Source organism: Nilaparvata lugens, chromosome 3 (genome assembly GCF_014356525.2).
Source record: "Nilaparvata lugens isolate BPH chromosome 3, ASM1435652v1, whole genome shotgun sequence".
NCBI lineage: Eukaryota > Metazoa > Arthropoda > Insecta > Hemiptera > Delphacidae > Nilaparvata > Nilaparvata lugens.
The window spans coordinates 81,797,592-81,818,047 of record NC_052506.1 but is presented as its reverse complement, the minus strand read 5'-3'; the positions used below and the strand labels follow the sequence as shown (position 1 = coordinate 81,818,047).

Genomic DNA, 20,456 nt, shown 5'->3' with positions numbered 1-20,456 from the left:
CTTTGATACTTATTATAAGAAATGCTGAATCTCATTCAATGCTCCTTTGCTTTCTGTTGTGAGATTTAGGTCAATTATAAGATCCGTATGCAGATACTCTGTTTAAGCGGAGAAATGCCAGCTTCTCGTTGAGAAATGCAACCATATAATCATTATAATAATTTATTATACATGTCATAGGCCATCCATTTAGAATAGAATTGACAATTGTCATACATAAAAGTCACACAATAATCACAGATATAATTAAATTTTAATTATACACAATAACGTTTATAATAAAATAAGAAAAACATTAATTATAGAGCTGTCTTCAAAAAGGCTGTTATGACTATAGAGGCATTTCTTCACCCTTGTCCTGAATGACTATTGACTGAGAATCCCTTATATTTTCTGGAAAAGCGTTGAAGATTTTTTTCCCAATATATTTTGGATTTAGCTCATAGAAATTCGTTCTATGCTGTTCAGTACGAACAGAAATATCTACAAGTAAACGTAGATGGTGCATATGGTCCTTAGTTGTTGGCTAGGTAATGCCATAGAGAAAAGATAGCATAAAATAGACACCATTGTGCTATCTTTCCTCTATGGTAATGTTCCAGCTTTTATTCTATTTAGTGCACTCCATCAGGCATGGTGATCTTGTATTTTATTATGTATTTTTGTTTTTGTATGTGTTTGGAATTAATGTAGCGTTGTGCGTGATGCTTTGTTGTTCGTGCTTTCATTTTATTTAGCACACCCCACCAGGAAGCATGGTGTTCTTGTATTCTATTATGTATTGCATTTTACATTAATTTATGTGTTTGAATGAAAATTTGAATATCAATCTTGTACTTCATTATGTATTTGATTGTATTGTATTGTTTTTTATGTGTTTGAATGGAAATTTAGCATTGTGTGTGATGGTATTTTTGTTTGAAATTGATTTAGTGTTTGTGTGTGATGGTAGGTGAACATGGAGACGGGCGACAGTAGACGCCTGTCGGCGCTGCACTTGGCGGCCGCTCGCGGTCACTGGCGCACATGTGCGGCGCTGCTGGTGCGCGGGGCGCATGTCAACGCGTTGGACAGTCGCGACCGCACCCCGCTCTATGTGGCCGTCGCCAGGCATCAGCTGAAGACGGCGCGGCTCCTGCTGCGGCATGCCGCCAATGTTAACATCGAGGAGGAACATGGTTGGTGCACATTCTATCCAATAAATAAATAAATTTTATTTTTCAAATAAGGAATAGATTACATGACAACATCATTTGTTACATATTGAATTTGAAGTAATTTTTATTGCCGAAGTAATAATAATAATATTTATTCATGCATGCACATTTTACATTCATTGTTTCGCATTTGTCAGTTACAATAAAAAACATACAATTTGTCAGGTCATCAAATTCCATGAATATTTGGTTCTTCAATTGGTTCTTTCAAAGTTTTCTCACACTGTATTTTCTCACTTGTATATGAAAAAACTCCAAACTAAAAACATCTCTCTAGTAGCCAATTAATTCTTCAGTAGTCTCTTGAATGTTCAGCTATTTGAAGTGTCGAGAATTTCCACTGGTAGTGCGTTTAAGATCCTTGGACTCACATGCTCTGGCTTTTTTTCCAAATCAAATTCATTTATTGCCAAAAAGAAAACAAACAATAATTTACTTATACACATACATAATACACGAGCAAAAATAAAAATGAAAAGTTTATAATACAATATTACACATACATGCTATTTGAAGTGTCGAGAATTTTTCCACTTATAGTGCGTTTAAGATCCTTTGACTCACATGCTCTGGCTTTCTTTTCAAATCAAATTCATTTACTGCCAAAAAGAAAACAAACAATAATTTACTCATACACATACATAATACACGAGCAAAAATAAAAATAGAATGTTCATAATACAATATTACACATACATGCATATACATGAGAGCTGCAAAAAACAATTATAAAATTTCTAGGCATCACCAGCTGGTGAGAGTTGCTTAAAAAAAATCCTTAAAATAACTAGAAATTGAAAAGCATGCAAAGACAACGCTTATTCAATGACATACAGTACCCGTCCCGTAGCTTTGCCCCCGTGACTTTGAAATGGCATATAGGCAAGGTATGGTTCGCGGGGTAGTATTCACGGCTTTGGAATAACATCAGGCTTCAGAGATCCTAGATCCCTAGATGGAGGAAGCTCCCTACACACAAAGATTCTTCATGAATGAGAGAGTTGCAGATTAACAATGGAAATAGCATGTTGAACGAATGTTAGCTGATAGACTGTGTTGTGCTAAAAGGACGTAAATCCAAAAAGCACCTTGTGTATCTTTTTGGATGCAACACGTTGCTTTTGAGAAGATACAAAAGAACATCTGTTGTTTGTGGAAAGATATACTGTATTTTCAAAAATGTTCAATGTTTTTGAACGGATAGTATTGTAGTCTAGTGGTCCTCTACCGATAGGCAAAGGCGATCATTGGCGAAAGGCTTCGAACAACATTTTTAAAAGTTAGGTTTTTGTATCTTCAATCTTTTGTTTTTTTATTATTTTCTTCGTTGCTCTATTTTGGGTTATATTATTTTTCTATCATTATAATTTGTAATTTTAGAGTGATTTATGATGAGTAATAATCCCAATTATTATTATTGGTAAATTATTTTATGTTAGAAGTCTCCCGTTGATGACAAAACATGCATGTCATGCATGTTTATCATGCATGTTTTACCATTAGTGACCACCCTAACATTACTAAAACATCACTTCATATTAACAAATTATTTAGTCATTCAAACACCGAGATGCAGTCAATCATTTGACAAATTTGATAATTGCTGTCAATTATTTGACGAAATAACATCTCGGTTCTTAAATTACAATACAGAGTGCTAAATCATTATTTAAATTGGTAATCGATTTGGCTTGTAGGCTACACGGCGATCTGCGAAGCGGTGTGGTCGAAACAGGTGACGATGGTGGCACTGTTGGCGAGCGAAGCGCGGCCGACACCGCGCCTGTACCCGGCGCACCAGCTGTTGCACTACGCCGTGCTGCATCGACACACGGCCATGGTGGCACAGCTGTTGTGCCTGGATGCGGCACAGGGTCACGTCAACATGCCCGCGCACCAGGGCGGGGACACGCCGCTCATCATGGCTGTGCGCAGCGGGCAGGTGCCGGTTGTGGAGATGCTCTTGCAGTATGGTGAGGATACCAAATATCAATCAATCAATCTTAAGAGCCTCGTGTTGTAGTCAATCAATCAATCAACCTTATGTTGTAGCAGGAGATAGCAGCTATGAACGTATGTCAGCTAATAGTATAATATCGGGGCACCGAGCTTTGCTCGTAATTTATTTATTGATAAACAGAACTTAATTCATTAAAATGATTGGAGAAAGACTAACAGGCACAGCCCAAAACTGTTTCTTTCCCGAATTTTGATTTATACACTATAAATATTCCAAAAAGTAGGTTATGTTCCATACACTTGAATTCAGGTCAAATTTTCAAATTGTAGCTGATCTCCCACACAGGCACACGCATCTCCTGTTATCGACAGACGACGAAATTATCTTTTGTTTTTCTAAGGATGAATTATCCTTTTCATGTCCTTCAGCGAGTTTTCCCAGGGATGAGACCTAGTGCAATCGAATTTTTATATCATAAACCTACTATGGTCCAAATTTCGTGAAAATCGTTAGAGCCGTTTTCGAGATCCGTTGAACATAAATAACCAGATATAAAAATACAGAAATTGCTCGTTTAATATAATAGGATAGTGAGATTTAGCCCAGCAATCCTTATAAATAATATCAATGATGAAGATAATACCCTAAATAATTCCACCTCCTCAAAATACAGGGTTGGGCAGGGAGGTATGTATGATTAATTGTAATAACAGCTACACACTCATTTTTAAACTCAAAATTTGTTTTCTTTTTAGTGTGTACTTTGGATGTTGCCATTCTAAAAATTGAAGAGGAACATATTAAAACATTGATTATGTACGAAATTTTTAACATGTGTTAAATGCTTTTCGTTTTTATCCATACACTCCTGTAGACGTTGTGAGAAGTTGTTCATACTCCTGTGAAGCATTGCACGTGGTATCGCTCGATTTTCTTGTGTTATTTTTTCACTCAGGGCTTCAAGGGTTCGTGGTTTGTTCATGTATACACGTGCTTCTAAGTATCCCCATAAAACTAATTATTAGCCTTTACTTTTTTCGAGAAAACGGTCGAACCTTCACTGTCAATACGGATCGTTACCTAACGATGCTGCGTGAATTTATTCTGCCACAATTGAGAAGACGACGTATCAATGTCAATACTGTATGGTTTCAACAAGATGGGACGACATGCCATACATCGAGAGCAGCTTTGGTATTTGTAAGGCTGACCTTCCCTGGACGCCTCATTTTGTTGCGTGGAGATGTGGAGTGGCCTCCACGGTCACCGGACCTGGCACCTTGTGAATATTTTTATCTTCTCCATTTACCGTATCCATGTCTGCAGTAGCAGAGGTCTTCGGGGTGATTTGCAGCATTTATTTAGGATTTTCGTTCAATAATAATTATATATTAATAAATATAAATATTTATTAATAAATATTTGAATAAATGCATTCTCTATTTAATTCCATCTGTAATAAGAATAACTTATACAGAGTGATACAGAATAACGGGAACTTTCAAAAACGCCATAAAACATTAGTGGGAAGGGCAAAAATGATTTTATTCAAAGTAATGTAAAATTCAAGACTTGCCATTTGAGAATTATTAATAAAATCTATCACTTTTTTACAATTACTTCTTTAAGATGGCTTCCTCCTGAACGAATACACTCTTGAAATCTATGTTGACGATTCCTCATTGATCGCTGCAACATCTGCGTTTCCTGGTCCCATGATCTGTCCACCTGCGATTTTCTGTTTGTGGAGCTATTTAAAATTAAACGTTTTCACAACTTGAACAATAACTGTGGTTGAATCATAACAGACAATTCAAAATGAAATTAGCAATATCCCAGCTGAAATGTTGCAGCATCGTTTAGAAATTTCAACACAGATTTCAAGAGTGTATTCGTGCAGGAGGAAGCCATCTTGAAGAAGTAATTGTGAAAAAGTGATAGATTTCATTAAAAATTCTCAAATGGCAAGTCTTGAACTTTACATTAGTTTGAATAAAATCATGTTTGCCTTTCCCACTAATGTTTTATGGCGTTCCCGTTATTCTGTGTCACCCTGTATACCAATATTAGGCCCGAAGTCGTGCTGTTAAATCCACTATCTACTCGAATATAGAAGGTGGTGGTAATGGAGATTCGGCAACTCTGTAGTCTTATTATTTCCACAGTCTTAATATCGTGAATCACACAACAACAATTTGAACTGTAGTGAGCTCCACTTAATAATGTCAGTGGAGAAAGATAGGACAACAGCGTTGCCGATTCACTGCCTTGCCACTGCCTGATAGCTGACACCATTATATCTAATGAATATCGACTTTCAATAACATATATTTTCATAATTGAGATTGAATAGGATAGCAGCCCTAATGTTAATCAAATACTGTTATTATAATGTGGACCTCACTATAGTATTTTGTTTCTGTTTTAATATGAAATTAATATTGATTTGTGGTTTAGGTGCCAGACCAAATGCAGTGAACACGGTCTTGGGCTGCACTCCACTGCTAGCAGCTGTCGAAACGGTGATCACTGCCACGCCCACATTGCCGGACACGCCCACACCACCCTCGGCCATACCCACATCACCCTCGGCCACGCCCACTGCCGATGTGACGTCACCGTTTGAATCCATCGTGGAGCTGCTGGTGGCTTATGGCGCCGATGTCAATCAATCCAACCCGATCACAGGGTACACACCGCTCACCACACTCGTAGAGCATGAGAAGTGAGTATGAACAACTTCTCACAACGTCTACAGGAGTGTATGGACAAAAACGAACAGCATTTGATAAATGTTATTTTTCGTACATAATCAATGTTTTAATTTTTTCCTCTTAAATTTTCATAATGGCAACATCCAAGGTGTACACTAAAAAATAAATGTTGAGTTTCGTTTAAAATTGAGTGTGTAACTGTTATTTCAAATCACCCATACCTCCTGCCCAACCCTGTAATAATGAGGTTCAAGCAGGATTCACTCAACTGTGACAGTGCAAAGTGCAGATATAATTATTCCTATAAGTTCCAATTGGATTATTCATACTTGCTCTGCCGGGCTGAATGCAAAAAGTCCAATTACATAATTATTATTAAACGAAAATTCAAATAAATGCTGTAATTGATCATAATTGATCTCCTTATCTTTTGTCACCTCCATATAGATTTTTAGTTTTAATTCAGGTGTTTTTTCCTATAGCCATCTCTGTAATAAAGCACTCCTTTTGTTTATTATTTATTTTTTTCAATATTGATATATAGATTAAATGGTTTATTAATTTTGTAAGTTAAGATTTCTAAGATTGATACTCGTTGAAGCACACAAACCTCTGGTTTTGCTGGCAACGCCTATAAGCTAATTTTGAGAAGAATTATTATTTATTTCATGTTAATGTTTAAATTAAGTTTTTGATTGTGTTTTTGTTTTGAAAAAATTGTATTGTATTATGGCAAATAAAGAATTTGAATTTGAATTTGAATTCACCCCGAAGACTTCTGCTACTGCAAATATTGACAACAGGGTAAACAGCTAGATGGAAATTCGATGAGTGAATTACAGCATTTATTTGAATTTTCGTTTAATAATAATCATCAATATTCATTAGCATTTGAATAATTGCAATTTGTCAGTAATTTCCATCTGTTGTCCAATTAGAACTCGTTGGAATTATATTTTCACTGTTCACTATCACTGTTGTGTGCAAATCCAGCTTTAAACCTAGCTCCGCAGTGCAGGCTGGTTGCTTGGCTGAATCGGACTAGGCGCTGAGACAGCAAATAATAGCAGCGTTGATGGGAATGCGAGCGGCCGCAGTAACGTCTTCCACCCAGCAATGGTCGGCGTAGTTCCGCCTAGCGGACAGACGAAATATCAAACCAGTCGGTTATTTGATCCCTCCAGCCAGGCTCAGCCAAGCAGCCGAGACAATAGAACAATGGAGTGGCGGTCTTATTCGCGTTCATCAGCAGTTTTCTTTCTCACGATTATTTTGATTTTTGTGTGTCAATAATAACTCCAGTCACCAGTAAAAAGTTCCCAGAAACGTGGTGTACTACCATATTAATGACTTTTCATGATGATTTTCAATTATTTGAAAACATTGTTGACATTCTGAGCCTTTAGGCTAAACTTGAGGTCGCTGAGAACGAATCTGCAATCAGAATTTCTCTATCACGAAAAATAACGAAAAAGATCCAGCTGTTGATCTTCCGGCAACCGTTAACAGTCGTCCTGCAATGCGGCCGAAACACTTCCAAGCCAGACACCCATTTCGAATGACAACAACGCCAAGCTGTAAGAAACCATCCTGCACTGCGGCGTTAGGTTAAGCTCTGTAGTGAAGTCCACGTTATAATGGCAGTGTTTGATTAGTAATGGTATTGCTGTCCTTGTCTATCATTCAAAAAAGCGGATAGGGCTATCTCTTTCTCGCTTTGCTGTGTTGCCAGATCATCTTTTAACAATGTAAAATAAATAAATAATTAACAAAATATTTCATCTTAATTAGGAGAATTATTTATGAAATTATTGAAAAATATAGTTTCTTGCTTAATAAATTATAATTAATTGAGAGTGAACAGTTAATATTACATCAATAAACCTGTATCAGCTGTATCATATTTTACAGAAAAACAAACGATGTTTGTGAGTCTATTATTGGATCAATAATGAAAACAAGTATTACTGACCACTATCTGATTTGAATAAACATTGGTCTTCGAGAAAATAGGGGTAGAACTGAACCAAGTGTTAACACTAGAAAATCTATAAACAACCATGATTTGATAAATAATCTTAAGAAGTACAATTGGTCCGAGGTTGCATCACAACTTGATTTAAATATTAAAAATGCTGTTGAATTATTCGTTGATGCATTATCCACTGAGATTGGAAATGCAACCCAAATAAAAATTGTACCACACAAACTAAAGCCTCTCAAGCCTTGGATAACTGCAGGATTAATAACGTCAATAAGAAAACGAGATAAAATGCATCAGAAATTAAAAAAACAGCCTCAAAACAACTTTCTCAAATCACTATATAAAAGCTACAGAAACACATTAAACAACATGATAAAAAAATCAAAGTATGACTACTATAATAATATACTACTCCAAAGCAGAGGCAATTCGAAAAAGACATGGAGTGTATCAATGATCTATTGAATATAAAACGAGATAAAAAAAATACCCAATATAGATCCCGAAGTTCTAAACCACCATTTCACGCATGTAGGTCAATTATATGCTAATAAAATAATAAATAACAGCCCTAGACAACGTACTCATGCCTATTCGTCAATCCCCTCATTCAATTCATTTTATTTGGCTGATGAAATAATAGACACAATCAGTTCTCTCAGAAGTAACTCTTCTCCTGGAGTAGACAATTTGAGTTCTGCCTGTCTGAAAAAAATAGCTTCCTATATTGTAGAGCCTCTTAAAATGATAATAAATGAATGTTATTTTCCTAAACTATTTAAAGTTGCTAAAGTTGTTCCTCTTTATAAATCAGGTGATAAATCAAACCCCTCAAATTATCGCCCAATAAGTTTAATAAATAATTTAGCTGAAATAATGGAGAAAATTATAAAGAAGAGACTAGTAAGTTATTTGAATAAACATAGAATTATCAATAAAAATCAATATGGATTTGAGTGGCATATCAACAGAAGATGCAATATCCGACTTTTTGGAAAGAATAATTAAAAGCTACACTATCTCATAAAGAAAACTTTAATAACTTTCTTAGACTTGGCAAAGGCTTTTGACACTGTATCTCAGTCAAGATTATTAGAGAAGATGGAACATCTTGGAATCAGAGGCTCACCTCTCAAACTATTCAATCTAACTGAACGGTATCAACTACTTACGCTGAATACTTTATCAAGTAATAAAAAAATACTGAATATGGTCTGCCTCAAGGCACTGTTTTATAACCAATACTTTCCAAATTATATTAGTGATTTTCTTAAAATCCCTCCCTTCCTGGGAGGACGTGCGCCTTAGCGCAGAAAATGCTCTCAGAGGAGCACAATCATGGCTCGATGAACATCTGCTAACTTTAAATGCTTCTAAAAGCGTATTCATGACTTTCTCACCCAATGCCCAAACACAACCTCATGAAATAGAAAGTATTAAAATACACCAAATAAACTGCAATTGTCAACAATCAACAAATCACTGCTTTTGTCCTGAAATTCGAAAAAAGGACCGAGTAAAATATCTGGGAATACTGTTGGATCCATATCTGAGATGCAATATCCATATAAACAGCGTGTGTTTAAAAATAAAATTTCTAATATATAAATTTCATCAAATTAGAAAACTAAATAACTTGAAAATAGCTCGATTAATCTACTTCTCTTATGCACAAGCTGTCTTACAATATGGAATAAGAGCTTGGGGTGGAGCCTTGAACACACATTTTGAAAAACTTTTCATTATTCAAAAATATATTATTAAAACAATTCTAGGCAAACCCAGACTTTATCCTACAAGCGACTTTTCAATGAATTCAAAGTACTAACTGTTCGACAGCTGTACATAAAAAATTTGATAATATATATTAAGAAGAATAAAAATAAATTTCTTCTTCGTGAAAGAAAATTGAATTTAATTTACGTCCTATTAGAGAAACATTCCATCAAGACAGGATGGATTTGAATGTATGTAGAAGACAATCATCACTTACTTATCACAGAGGATAATAAATCTTGTTCCTACTCATTTTGTTGCCAATACAAGCCGGAGCAAAAAAACTAAATTGCGAGATTGAGGAATGGATAAGATCAAATAAAACTGAAGAAAAAATCTTCTAAGCACCAACTGTTTCTTGTTTTTATGTTTTGTTTTTTTTATCATAGAATAATAATTATTGTGTTTTGCTAACTTTTATCTAATTTAATCTACATAATTATATTTGTGTGTAAGTTCCACTAATCTTTGTTCTTTTTTGGTTTAATTTCTTAGTTTATATTGAATAAATATATTACTGCAACTTAGGTCTACGCACAGGTTTTACCTTGTAGGCCACTCCTTAAACATAGATGGACATAAAAAAAATATACTGCAGTTTTGGGATCATTTTATATATTTAATAGTACTTTTTTTGTATTATTTTTAGATGTTATAATATTAGATTATTATAATTGTGTATGTTTTTTGAGAAATAAATTTGAATTTGAATTTGAGCTACCGTCTGTAGAAGGCCACAAGACTGAGGATCGGAAACGTGTTCTCCTATCTTTCTCCATTACCATTATAACGTGGACCTCACTATAGAATCAGTTGATCATAGTTTGGTCGCCCCAGGACACCATATTATGGGTGAAGCACCACTTTAACAATTCCCCAGTCAATAGACTGTGGTGAAGAATAAACCAACCCCATTCAGCAAATGCTCATAGCCTGAAGTGAATCCTTCTTTAATGAGATACACGTTATAAATAGAGCACCTATTCAACATTGATTTGCTATCAATGTCTTGTCAGTCATTAGACAAAGCTGAGAGCTCTATCCTTATCCTACACTGCACCGTTGCCAAATCGTTTCTATGCTATGAAAAAAATCTGGTGTGGCGCACTCACACAACTTTCCTTGCCGTTAAGAAAATTGATCACCTGATGCTAGTGTTCCCGCACATCTCAAGTCTACTATTCAAAGATTTGAGCCAGCTGGGGTGACAGGGCAATAACGCTGGAGATACACATGAGGTCTGCTATCTCTTCATAGTGAATGATTTAATAGAATCAATAATAATTTGCAATTGAATAATCACATTTTCTCGAATTTAAAGCTTATTTTCAATTTTAGGTGAAAATGTTACTGAACATTAATTGTAGAGATTTCCATGCTCAATCTACTCCACTTGATTTTTTTTGTTTAGATTGTATCTGAAGGCTGATAATTGGGAATTTAAAATCGAACTTTGCTTTGATGGGGCGGAGCTCCTGAAATTTTTACAGATATGGAACTTGTGGCAGTTGATAGAGCTTATCGATGACTATTTTAGGTATGAATTTGATCAAAATCGTTGGAGCCGTTTCCGAGAAAATCACGAAAAACCCTGTTTTTGACAACATTTTTGCCATTTTAGCCGCCATCTTGAATTGCATTTGATCCAAATTGTTCGTGTCGGATACTTATAGTGAAAGGACCTTAAGTTCCAAATTTCAAGTCATTCCGTTAATTGGGAGATGAGATATCGTGTACACAGACGCACATACACTCATACACACACACACACACACAGACCAATACCCAAAAACCACTTTTTTGGACTCAGGGGACCTTGAAACGTATAGAAATTTAGAAATTGGGGTACCTTAATTTTTTTCGGAAAGCAATACTTTCCTTACCTATGGTAATAGGGCAAGGAAAGTAAAATGTAGTGGACTACTAAAATATTTCATCTCAATTATGAAAATTACCGTAATTATTAAATTAAATCATTAGAAAAATTAATTTATTGTCGAATAAGATATGTATTTGAGTTGATTATTAATAATAGTTGAGATATTCTGGTATATAAATTATATTATTATTCAACAATAATATTATAAATCAAAATATTATTATAAATCAACAAATATTTATATACCAGAATATCTCAACTTATAATAATAAGAATAACTTATACAGAGTGACACAGAATAACGGGAACTTTCAAAAACGCCATAAAACATTAGTGGGAAGGGCAAAAATGATTTTATTCAAAGTAATGTAAAGTTCAAGACTTGCCATTTGAGAATTATTAATAAAATCCAACACTTTTTGACAATTACTTCTTTAAGATGGCTTCCTCCTGAACGAATACACTCTTGAAATCTATGTTGACGATTCCTCATTGATCGCTGCAACATCTGCGTTTCCTGGTCCCATGATCTGTCCACCTGTGATTTTCTGTTTGTGGAGCTATTTCAAATTAAACGTTTTCACAACTTGAACAATAACTGTGGTTGAATCATAACAGACAATTCAAAATGAAATTAGCAATATCCCAGCAGCATCGTTTAGAAATTTCAACACAGATTTCAAGAGTGTATTCGTGCAGGAGGAAGCCATCTTGAAGAAGTAATTGTGAAAAAGTGATAGATTTTATTAAAAATTCTCAAATGGCAAGTCTTGAACTTTACATTAGTTTGAATAAAATCATGTTTGCCCTTCCCACTAATGTTTTATGGCGTTATTAAAAGTTCCCGTTATTCTGTCACTCTGTATGCCAATATTAGGCCCGAAGTCGTGCTGTTAAATCCACTATCTACTCGTATATAGAAGGTGGTGGTAATGGAGATTCGGCACCTCTGTAGTCTTATTATTTCCACAGTCTTAATATTGTGAATCACACAACAACAATTTGAACTGTAGTGAGGTCCACTTTATAATGTCAGTGGAGAAAGATAGGACAACAGCGTTGCCGATTCACTGCCTTGCCACTGCCTGATAGCTGACACCATTATATCTAATGAATATCGACTTTCAATAACATATATTTTCACTAGCCGTCAGGCTCGCTTTGCTCGCCATATCCGTCTAGCCAGGGGGCTCCGCCCCCTGGACCCCCGACTGGATCGTCCAAGAATGAGATCAGCAGGCTCGCTTCGCTCGCCTGCATTTTTCATTTGAGCATTTTTATCATATGTTAGGACAATCCAGTCGGGGGTCCAGACTAAACGTCTGGCTAAACGGATATGGCGAGCGAAGCGAGCCTGACGGCTAGAAATATAATATTCCCAGGATTGAAGTAGCAGTGCCCAATCAATTTTTCCGCGATAAATGCATTTAAATCTTCAACTTGGTGCTAACCTAACAAAGTCAACTCAACTTAATGCCAACCTGACAAAATTATTAAATTAGTTGCCAGTTAAAAACTGTTTCGAAGAGGTACTCTATCTAGATTATAGTTCTATAGTAACATATGATATGGAAATTTCAATTATAATTAAGAGATTGGGAGAAGAAGAATATACATGCTAAAAGACGAACTTTAAACCCTTAAATACAACCCTTAGAGTTTAAATATTGCCAAAAGATTTCTTAGTGCGCCTCTAAAGGGCCAACTGAACATACCTACCAAATTGAACGTTTTTGGTCCGGAAGATTTTTAGTTATGCGAGTGAGTGAGTGAGGGAGTGAGTGAGTCAGTTAGTCAGCCAGTCAGTGAGTGCCATTTCGCTTTTATATATATATATATATATATTATATGTAAAAGAATTAACCGGGTACATCCGTTTGTTTTGACTTACAAACGGATGTACCGGTTAATTCTTTTACATATAATATATCCATCCGCGAAACACTCAAATGTAATATATATATATATATATATATATAGATAGATAATTGAGATTGAATAGGATAGCAGCCCTAATGTTAATCAAATACTGTTATTATAATATGGACCTCACTATAGAATTTTGTTTCTGTTTTAATATGAAATGAATATTGATTTATGGTTTAGGTGCCAGGCCAAATGCAGTGAACACGGTCTTGGGCTGCACTCCACTGCTTGCAGCTGTCGAAACGGTGATCAATGCCACGCCCTCATTGCCGGCCACGCCCACACCACCCTCGGCCACACCCACATCACCCTCGGCCACGCCCACTGCCGATGTGACGTCACCGTTTGAAGCCATTGTGGAGCTGCTGGTGGCTTATGGCGCCGATATCAATCAATCCAACCCGATCACAGGGTACACACCGCTCACCACACTCGTAGAGCATGAGAAGTGAGTTTGCAAGTTTTGTATCAAATTATGGTGTTGTGTATCAAGTTGAGAAGATACTGTATCATATGTGGTGATACTGTATCATTTTGTGGGTGATACTGTATTATCATTTATAGTGATACCATAGAGAAAATATAGTATATAGTGAGGTCCACGTTATAATGACAGTATTTGATAAACTTTGGTTTTACTATCCTTGTCTATCATTCGACAAAGCCGGTGGTACTATCCTTTTCTAGGTCCACAACGATAACAATTATGTTTTTAACAGTGTAGAAATAAAATTAATCAATGTAGAGAATCGGCATCGCTATTCTTCTATCTTTATCCACTGCCATTATAACATGGACCACACTATATACTATATTTTCTCTATGGTATCACTATACATGATAATACAGTATCACTAACAAAATGATATAGGAAGATATCCCATGGTATGGGGCATTTATATTCCAAATTTCACTGTCGACTCTAGCTGGTAGTCTTAGTAGTTCTTTGTTGTGAAGCTATGAAACGCTGGTAGTCTCTCATACTGTGCCGTTCATCTGCAGAAGTCATCTTCAGAATAGACTTCTGCCAAGTTCTATCACGGTCGCCATCTTGTTCCCAAAGATGCAAGTGGAAGAACACGTTATTTCGTTGAATTGTAACGGATTTTGAATGTTGATTTTTCAATTTATCCATGGGAAGTAAATGTGATTCATACTAGTACGCACTAGTAGTACTAGTAGTATTTATACTAGTACGTACGTACTAGGTACTCAGGTTGAGTGGTAGAGAGGACTTAAAAGTCCTAACTCCGCCTAATAAAGAATTTTTTCATTTCATTTCATTCCATTTCACCAATCAAAACAATAATGAATGATATACCTGGAGTAACATCCAACAGCCCCTGTGGGTTGGGGGAGCTTTGAGTCGATCATCGTACTCAAGAATGTGTTGAAAACCAGAATTCACCCACAGTATCCATGCTTGTCGTAGGAGGCGAATAAAATGGACCTCAAGGCAACTCCAGAAGTTGCCTTGTCTTCAAACCCACGGGATCTGCCCCATCAGGGCAGTTTCGGAGGGGCAAAAAGATAAACTCAAGAGACTGATTGATTGATTGATTGATTGGTTGATTGGGTACTTTATTTATGTAGATTACAATATATACTGGCTTATACACTTATATACAATAGCTTACAATACAGCAAAGTTATAGATGAATTTACATAATATAGACTAAGAAAATAACTATTGAACTGTATATGATATGAAAAAGCAATTTGTAGTATAATAACTATAGATAATAATCATATTGTTATGCATCTACATAAATTGGCGGAGCTTTGGACATATCAATGTCCATTCTTTGGGAAGAATATTAAAAAATATCCTCCCCACTAACTCTCTACCAAACTGACCAGAGACCAGAGATGGGTGAAACTCCAGGCACAAATAGAGGCTAAGTCTAGGGTGACCAGGTGCTCTAGAGGCAATTTGGCGACCCCTCCTTCAGCGGAAGGACCTACAAAGAAGCCAGGAGTGGAACTCACGTAGGTCACGAGTTTGTGGGTGGAGGGACCAAAACTCACCACTCCTCAAAGAAGGGCGGCCATTCAGGCAAAACTTTTTGGGAGAGGTGAGGCTTTTGACCCTGCAGAGTTTTGGAGGGGCAAAAACAAAAACCCAAGAGACTAGAGATGGGTGAAACTCCAGGCACAAATGTGGGTCAAGAGGCTAAGTCGAGGGTGACCAGGTGCCCTAGAGGCAATTTGGCGACCCCTCCTTCAGCGGAATACTCAACGCTTTGATCAATCAACTTTAAATTTTGAACGCACATCCTTATAGCCTTTCTGCAGTGAGAATCACGTTCTTAAGTCAGCATCTTATTAGCTTTGTTTTGCTATCCTTGTCTGTCTATCTTTAACAGCGTACAGACTTGAGGGCCACCAACCACTGCCTCCGTAAACAAAGCCATAGTGCATTCTGGTGACGTCAGCACACGTAGGGCCCCTGCACCAATAAAAACACTAGCTGATATAGATCAGCTGAAATCTCAATTTTTTATTGGTGTAGGAACCCTACCTGTGCTGACGTCACCAGAATGCACTATGGCTTTGTTTACGGAGGTAGTGCACCAACACGCGCATTCAACTTTTTATCAGCTGATTGATTATATCTGTATTTGTACGAAAACAGTAACGTTCAAATATAATAAGCATAGCATCAGCTTATATGCAAAATGAAATGAATGAATGTTCGTGGCGCTTATAGGAAACTAGCCGTCAGGCTCGCTTCGCTCGCCATATCCGTCTAGCCAGGGGGCTCCGCCCCCTGGACCCCCGACTGGATCGTCCAAGAGTGAGATCAGCAGGCTCGCTTCGCTCGCCTGCATTTTTCATTTGAGGATTTTCATCATATGTTAGGACAATCCAGTCGGGGGTCCAGACTAAACGTCTGGCTAAACGGATATGGCGAGCGAAGCGAGCCTGACGGCTAGTAATATAATATTCCCAGGATTGAAGTAGCAGTGCCCAATCAATTTTTCCGCGATAAATGCATTTGAATCTTCAACTTGGTGCCAACCTAACAAAGTCAACTCAACTTAATGCCAACCTGACAAAATTATTAATTTAGTTACCAGTTAACAACTGTTTCGAAGAGGTACTCTATCTAGATTATAGTTCTATAGTAACATATGATATGGAAATTTCAATATTATAATAATTAAGAGATTGGGATAAAAAGAATATACATGCTAAAAGACGAACTTTAAACCCGTAAAAACAACCCTTAGTGTTAAAATATTGCCAAAAGATTTCTTAGTGCGCCTCTAGAGGGCCAACTGAGCATACCTACCAAATTTGAACGTTTCTGGTCCGGTAGATTTTTAGTTCTGCGAGTGAGTGAGTGAGTGAGTGAGTGAGTGAGTCAGTCAGTCAGTCAGTCAGTCAGTCAGTGAGTGAGTGCCATTTCGCTTTTATATGTATAGATTCCAATGTATCTAGAATACAATTCGCTGTACATACGTACTGAATACAATGTATTCTAGATACCTTGGGAAATTCTGTACGCAGCTGTAGATGGTGGTGATTTTAATATTCATTTAATAGTATTCATTCTTATTTTATTATATCACTAGTAGGTAACCCGTGCTTCGCAAGGGTCTATTTTAAAACTGCAAAATGAAAACTTGACGTAATAAAAAATATAACCATCCTCGGTTAATGAGGAATCTATATGCAAAATTTCGAATTAATCAGTTGAGTATATTTCAGACGTGATGCGTCAAACATAATTCCCTATTCCTTACGTGTATAAGCCAGTTCTTTCCTTTATTATAGTATAGAAAAATGAAGAATACATAATACTTGGAAACCTCACAGAATCACATTGATTTTTCCAATACATCAATAAATTTTAGTTCGATAAGGATCCTCCTCAATTTGAATCAGGCAGCCTTTTGTTTTCCCAATTCCAAACAAAATACCTAAAATACTCGTTTCACTGGGAATTCGTGTCTGATAGTACATTATAACTGAAGAATATAAATTATTACTTATTTTATTGTGATCTATTCATGATTTTCTTATGAAATTCAATTATAGGCCTACAGCATGACTGTGTCCAATTGGACTATGTCCAATTCATTTGTACTGGTGGCAAAATTTTACATTAAAAATAATTATTTGATAAAATCCAAGTTCAATAGTAATGAAAACAAATTCCTTCAAAAAATATTTGATAATAATACGTTTCGAGGGAAAAAATTAAGAACAAAAAAAATGGGAAGCATCGGGGATTCGAATCGAGGAACCATCGCTCCGTAAGCAAGCGTTTTACCGCTGCACTACATAAACGTTCGTAAATGGTAGTCTTATAACCTGCTCATTAAAAGACACACTTTGGGCTATGGAACTTCATGTAGCCTACGGTAGCATAGATGAATTTGAACATTAATTCTGAAAAATCTAGAAGGAAAATTGAAATTTGGGCTTCCAGGTGCATGAGATTGATATTTTTAGAATCTATGTTCAAAATATGGAGATCTAAATCATTCCCGTTTTTCCGTTATGCAATCCACAAGTTGACATGTTGTGATGCGAACAGACGAACATACGAACAAACACAACCCTACTACCTCTTATTATATAGAAGAAGATGTTGTATATTGTGTGAAAATGGGAAATAAGTTTGATATGTTTTTTGAAATTGCTACACACTTTTTTGTGAATAAGGGTAACAGGATTAAAACGTCACTCTTTATATACTGAGCTGTTTAGGTCTTGATATTTCATCATCATTTATTATATTATACCCCAATCTTTTTTCGTATCAAATCATAGTGGAACAGCGAAGGTAGAGTGTAGCCTCTCCAACTCCTACCAAATGCGTAATATCTAAATTCCAAATTCCTAGTTTATATATATTTTGGACTCAAAATTGGACAAAACTTATGAAATGATAATCATAACCTATTTTTGGACAATTTCTATGTAAATTTGGGAAATCAAATCAAATAATTCTTTATTTTGCATCAAAACAAGTACAACATATTATAGTACAAGTTCCTTCTCTTGAGTATAATAACATACTGTAATTTAAAACTAAAAAATATATATGATAAGAGAAAAGGAAAAAAACAAACTTATGATTTTCACAGAGCAAAATAAAATTACTACTAACAAAAAAGAACAAAGTCTTTTGCCCGTTAGTAGGAGCTGACAACACTGCTAATTTTTATCAAAATGTACTTTCACACACGCAGACACACACACTCTCACACATGCAAATGGGAATCAATTTGAGCTTTACCATGCAATTCAATAATAAATAGTCACAACCAACAACTAATTCTTGATTAAACTATTCATTCCATGGTAATGAAACATTGCTCAATCAAAAAAAAAAAACAGTTTTGGGCTTTAAGCCAAGCCTGTTGCTCTCTTCCCAATCATTCATGAGTTGAGAATGATATTGTGATTTTCAATGTATAAAATAAAATAACAACTTCCGTTAAAAACGTCCGTTCCCCGTGGCGCACCCTATACAAATTGCCTTGAATAATATGTGTCAATGAGTAATAATACATTTATGATTGATTAATGATGTAATGATGCAATTAATGATTTACACAGATTCCGATTGGCGGCGTTCCTTATAGGGCTGGGTGCCGATGTGAACCAGGTGGCCAAACTGGAATACGGCACCAGGGATTGTATGTTCTTGGCCAGGTCTTCCCAACATCTCGCAATGGTTCAGCTGATTGTTTATGCCGGGTGAGTGTCGCTTCAAATCCACCTTTGTAGTTAAACAAGCGTGAGCGAGTTCTTACTTTCAATTCAAGGCCAAAGTCGTTGTGCGTCTGTGTGTATGTTCGACAGTAACTTGTTATTTGTATTCGTTATTTGAATCAGTGTCACTTGTATTGTAAAAAATAAATACTGTAGTGGGATTCACGTTATAAACTCAAATTATAGGATTTTAGGATTTCAATAGTTATTTGTGCAACTAGTGCGCAAAGTGACAGTTTGCTGCACCGAAAGAAACGTTTACGCCCGAGCCGTAGGCGAGGGCGGAATGGTTTCTTGAGTGCAGCAGAGGAACTTTGCGCACGTATTTCACATTAAGTTTTTCCTACAGTTACCATTGAATATGAAAAGTGGGTAATTATGGGTAAAATTGCCTGAAATCCATCAAATGTTTTTCTGTGTAATTTTATTATTGATAAAAACCTTAATCCTAAAATCCTGAAGTCCTCGTTGTCCTTGGTTATAATATCTAATGAATAATTAGCGCGTTGTGCTTGGTTGCACCTCTGCTCACTATAATAGCAGCCACAGCAGTCACTGTTACCAACTTCATTTTGATTTTGCTGCACTGTTGCTCCATATAACCTACTAAGTATTTTGCGTTGCCATGTTGCAAATCTGGAGTGCAGAAAAATTTTTCCCGCACTAGAGCGGAAAAGTGATTCTTTGCGTTCTGTAATCAGTGCAGCAATGGCCACTTTTCAACGTAACTGTAGGAAAAGGAAATTATAGGATTACAGCTATATCTGCTATGTCTACGACAGACAAGGGTAGCAAGTCTGACTTTATAAAGTGAATCTCATTGGGCGTTACAGCCAAAGCAAAGAGCAATTGATTCTACATGAAATTTGCAAATCCAGTTCAGTAAAATTTTCTTATATCGACCTCAGTTTTCCAGATATATTGATTTTTCTATATTTTTGAAAAACGTCTATAACTAGAAAACCAACAGTCAAAATCTAATTCTAATGATATGGTTGAAGAGAGGAAGAAATTTCCGATAAAAATAATATAATTTTGCCTTTATTCAACGATTTTGAACGTTTTTGGAACGCTCGAAATTGAAATTCTTTATTCAAAAAAATAATTAAACAATCAAATGCATTCCAAAAATCAAATACAATATTGTTTCCTAATTTCTAATATGTGTTCCCTATAGGCTACCCTGTGTGGGGACACTTGAATATATATAATAAAATATTTATATACAAATTTAAATATTATATCATGAAGAACATAATAATTGAATATG

The 20,456-nt window shown here is 35.9% G+C and overlaps 1 protein-coding gene across 3 annotated transcripts in view; it reads left to right on the top strand.

The window, feature by feature from the left end:
• The window catches only part of LOC111056199 (ankyrin-3), a 51,297-nt gene that overhangs the window by 26,164 nt on the left and 4,677 nt on the right, over nt 1-20,456 (top strand). For 2 of the 3 annotated variants that reach the window (XM_039424788.1, XM_039424786.1), the window contains exons 5-8: nt 953-1,178; nt 2,915-3,190; nt 5,635-5,902; nt 19,031-19,171. In XM_039424788.1, the coding sequence (XP_039280722.1) occupies nt 953-1,178; nt 2,915-3,190; nt 5,635-5,902; nt 19,031-19,171 (911 nt within the window). Of the gene's footprint in view, nt 1-952; nt 1,179-2,914; nt 3,191-5,634; nt 5,903-13,636; nt 13,905-19,030; nt 19,172-20,456 lie in introns of all 3 variants that reach the window. The other variant, XM_039424787.1, reaches the window with a different exon arrangement.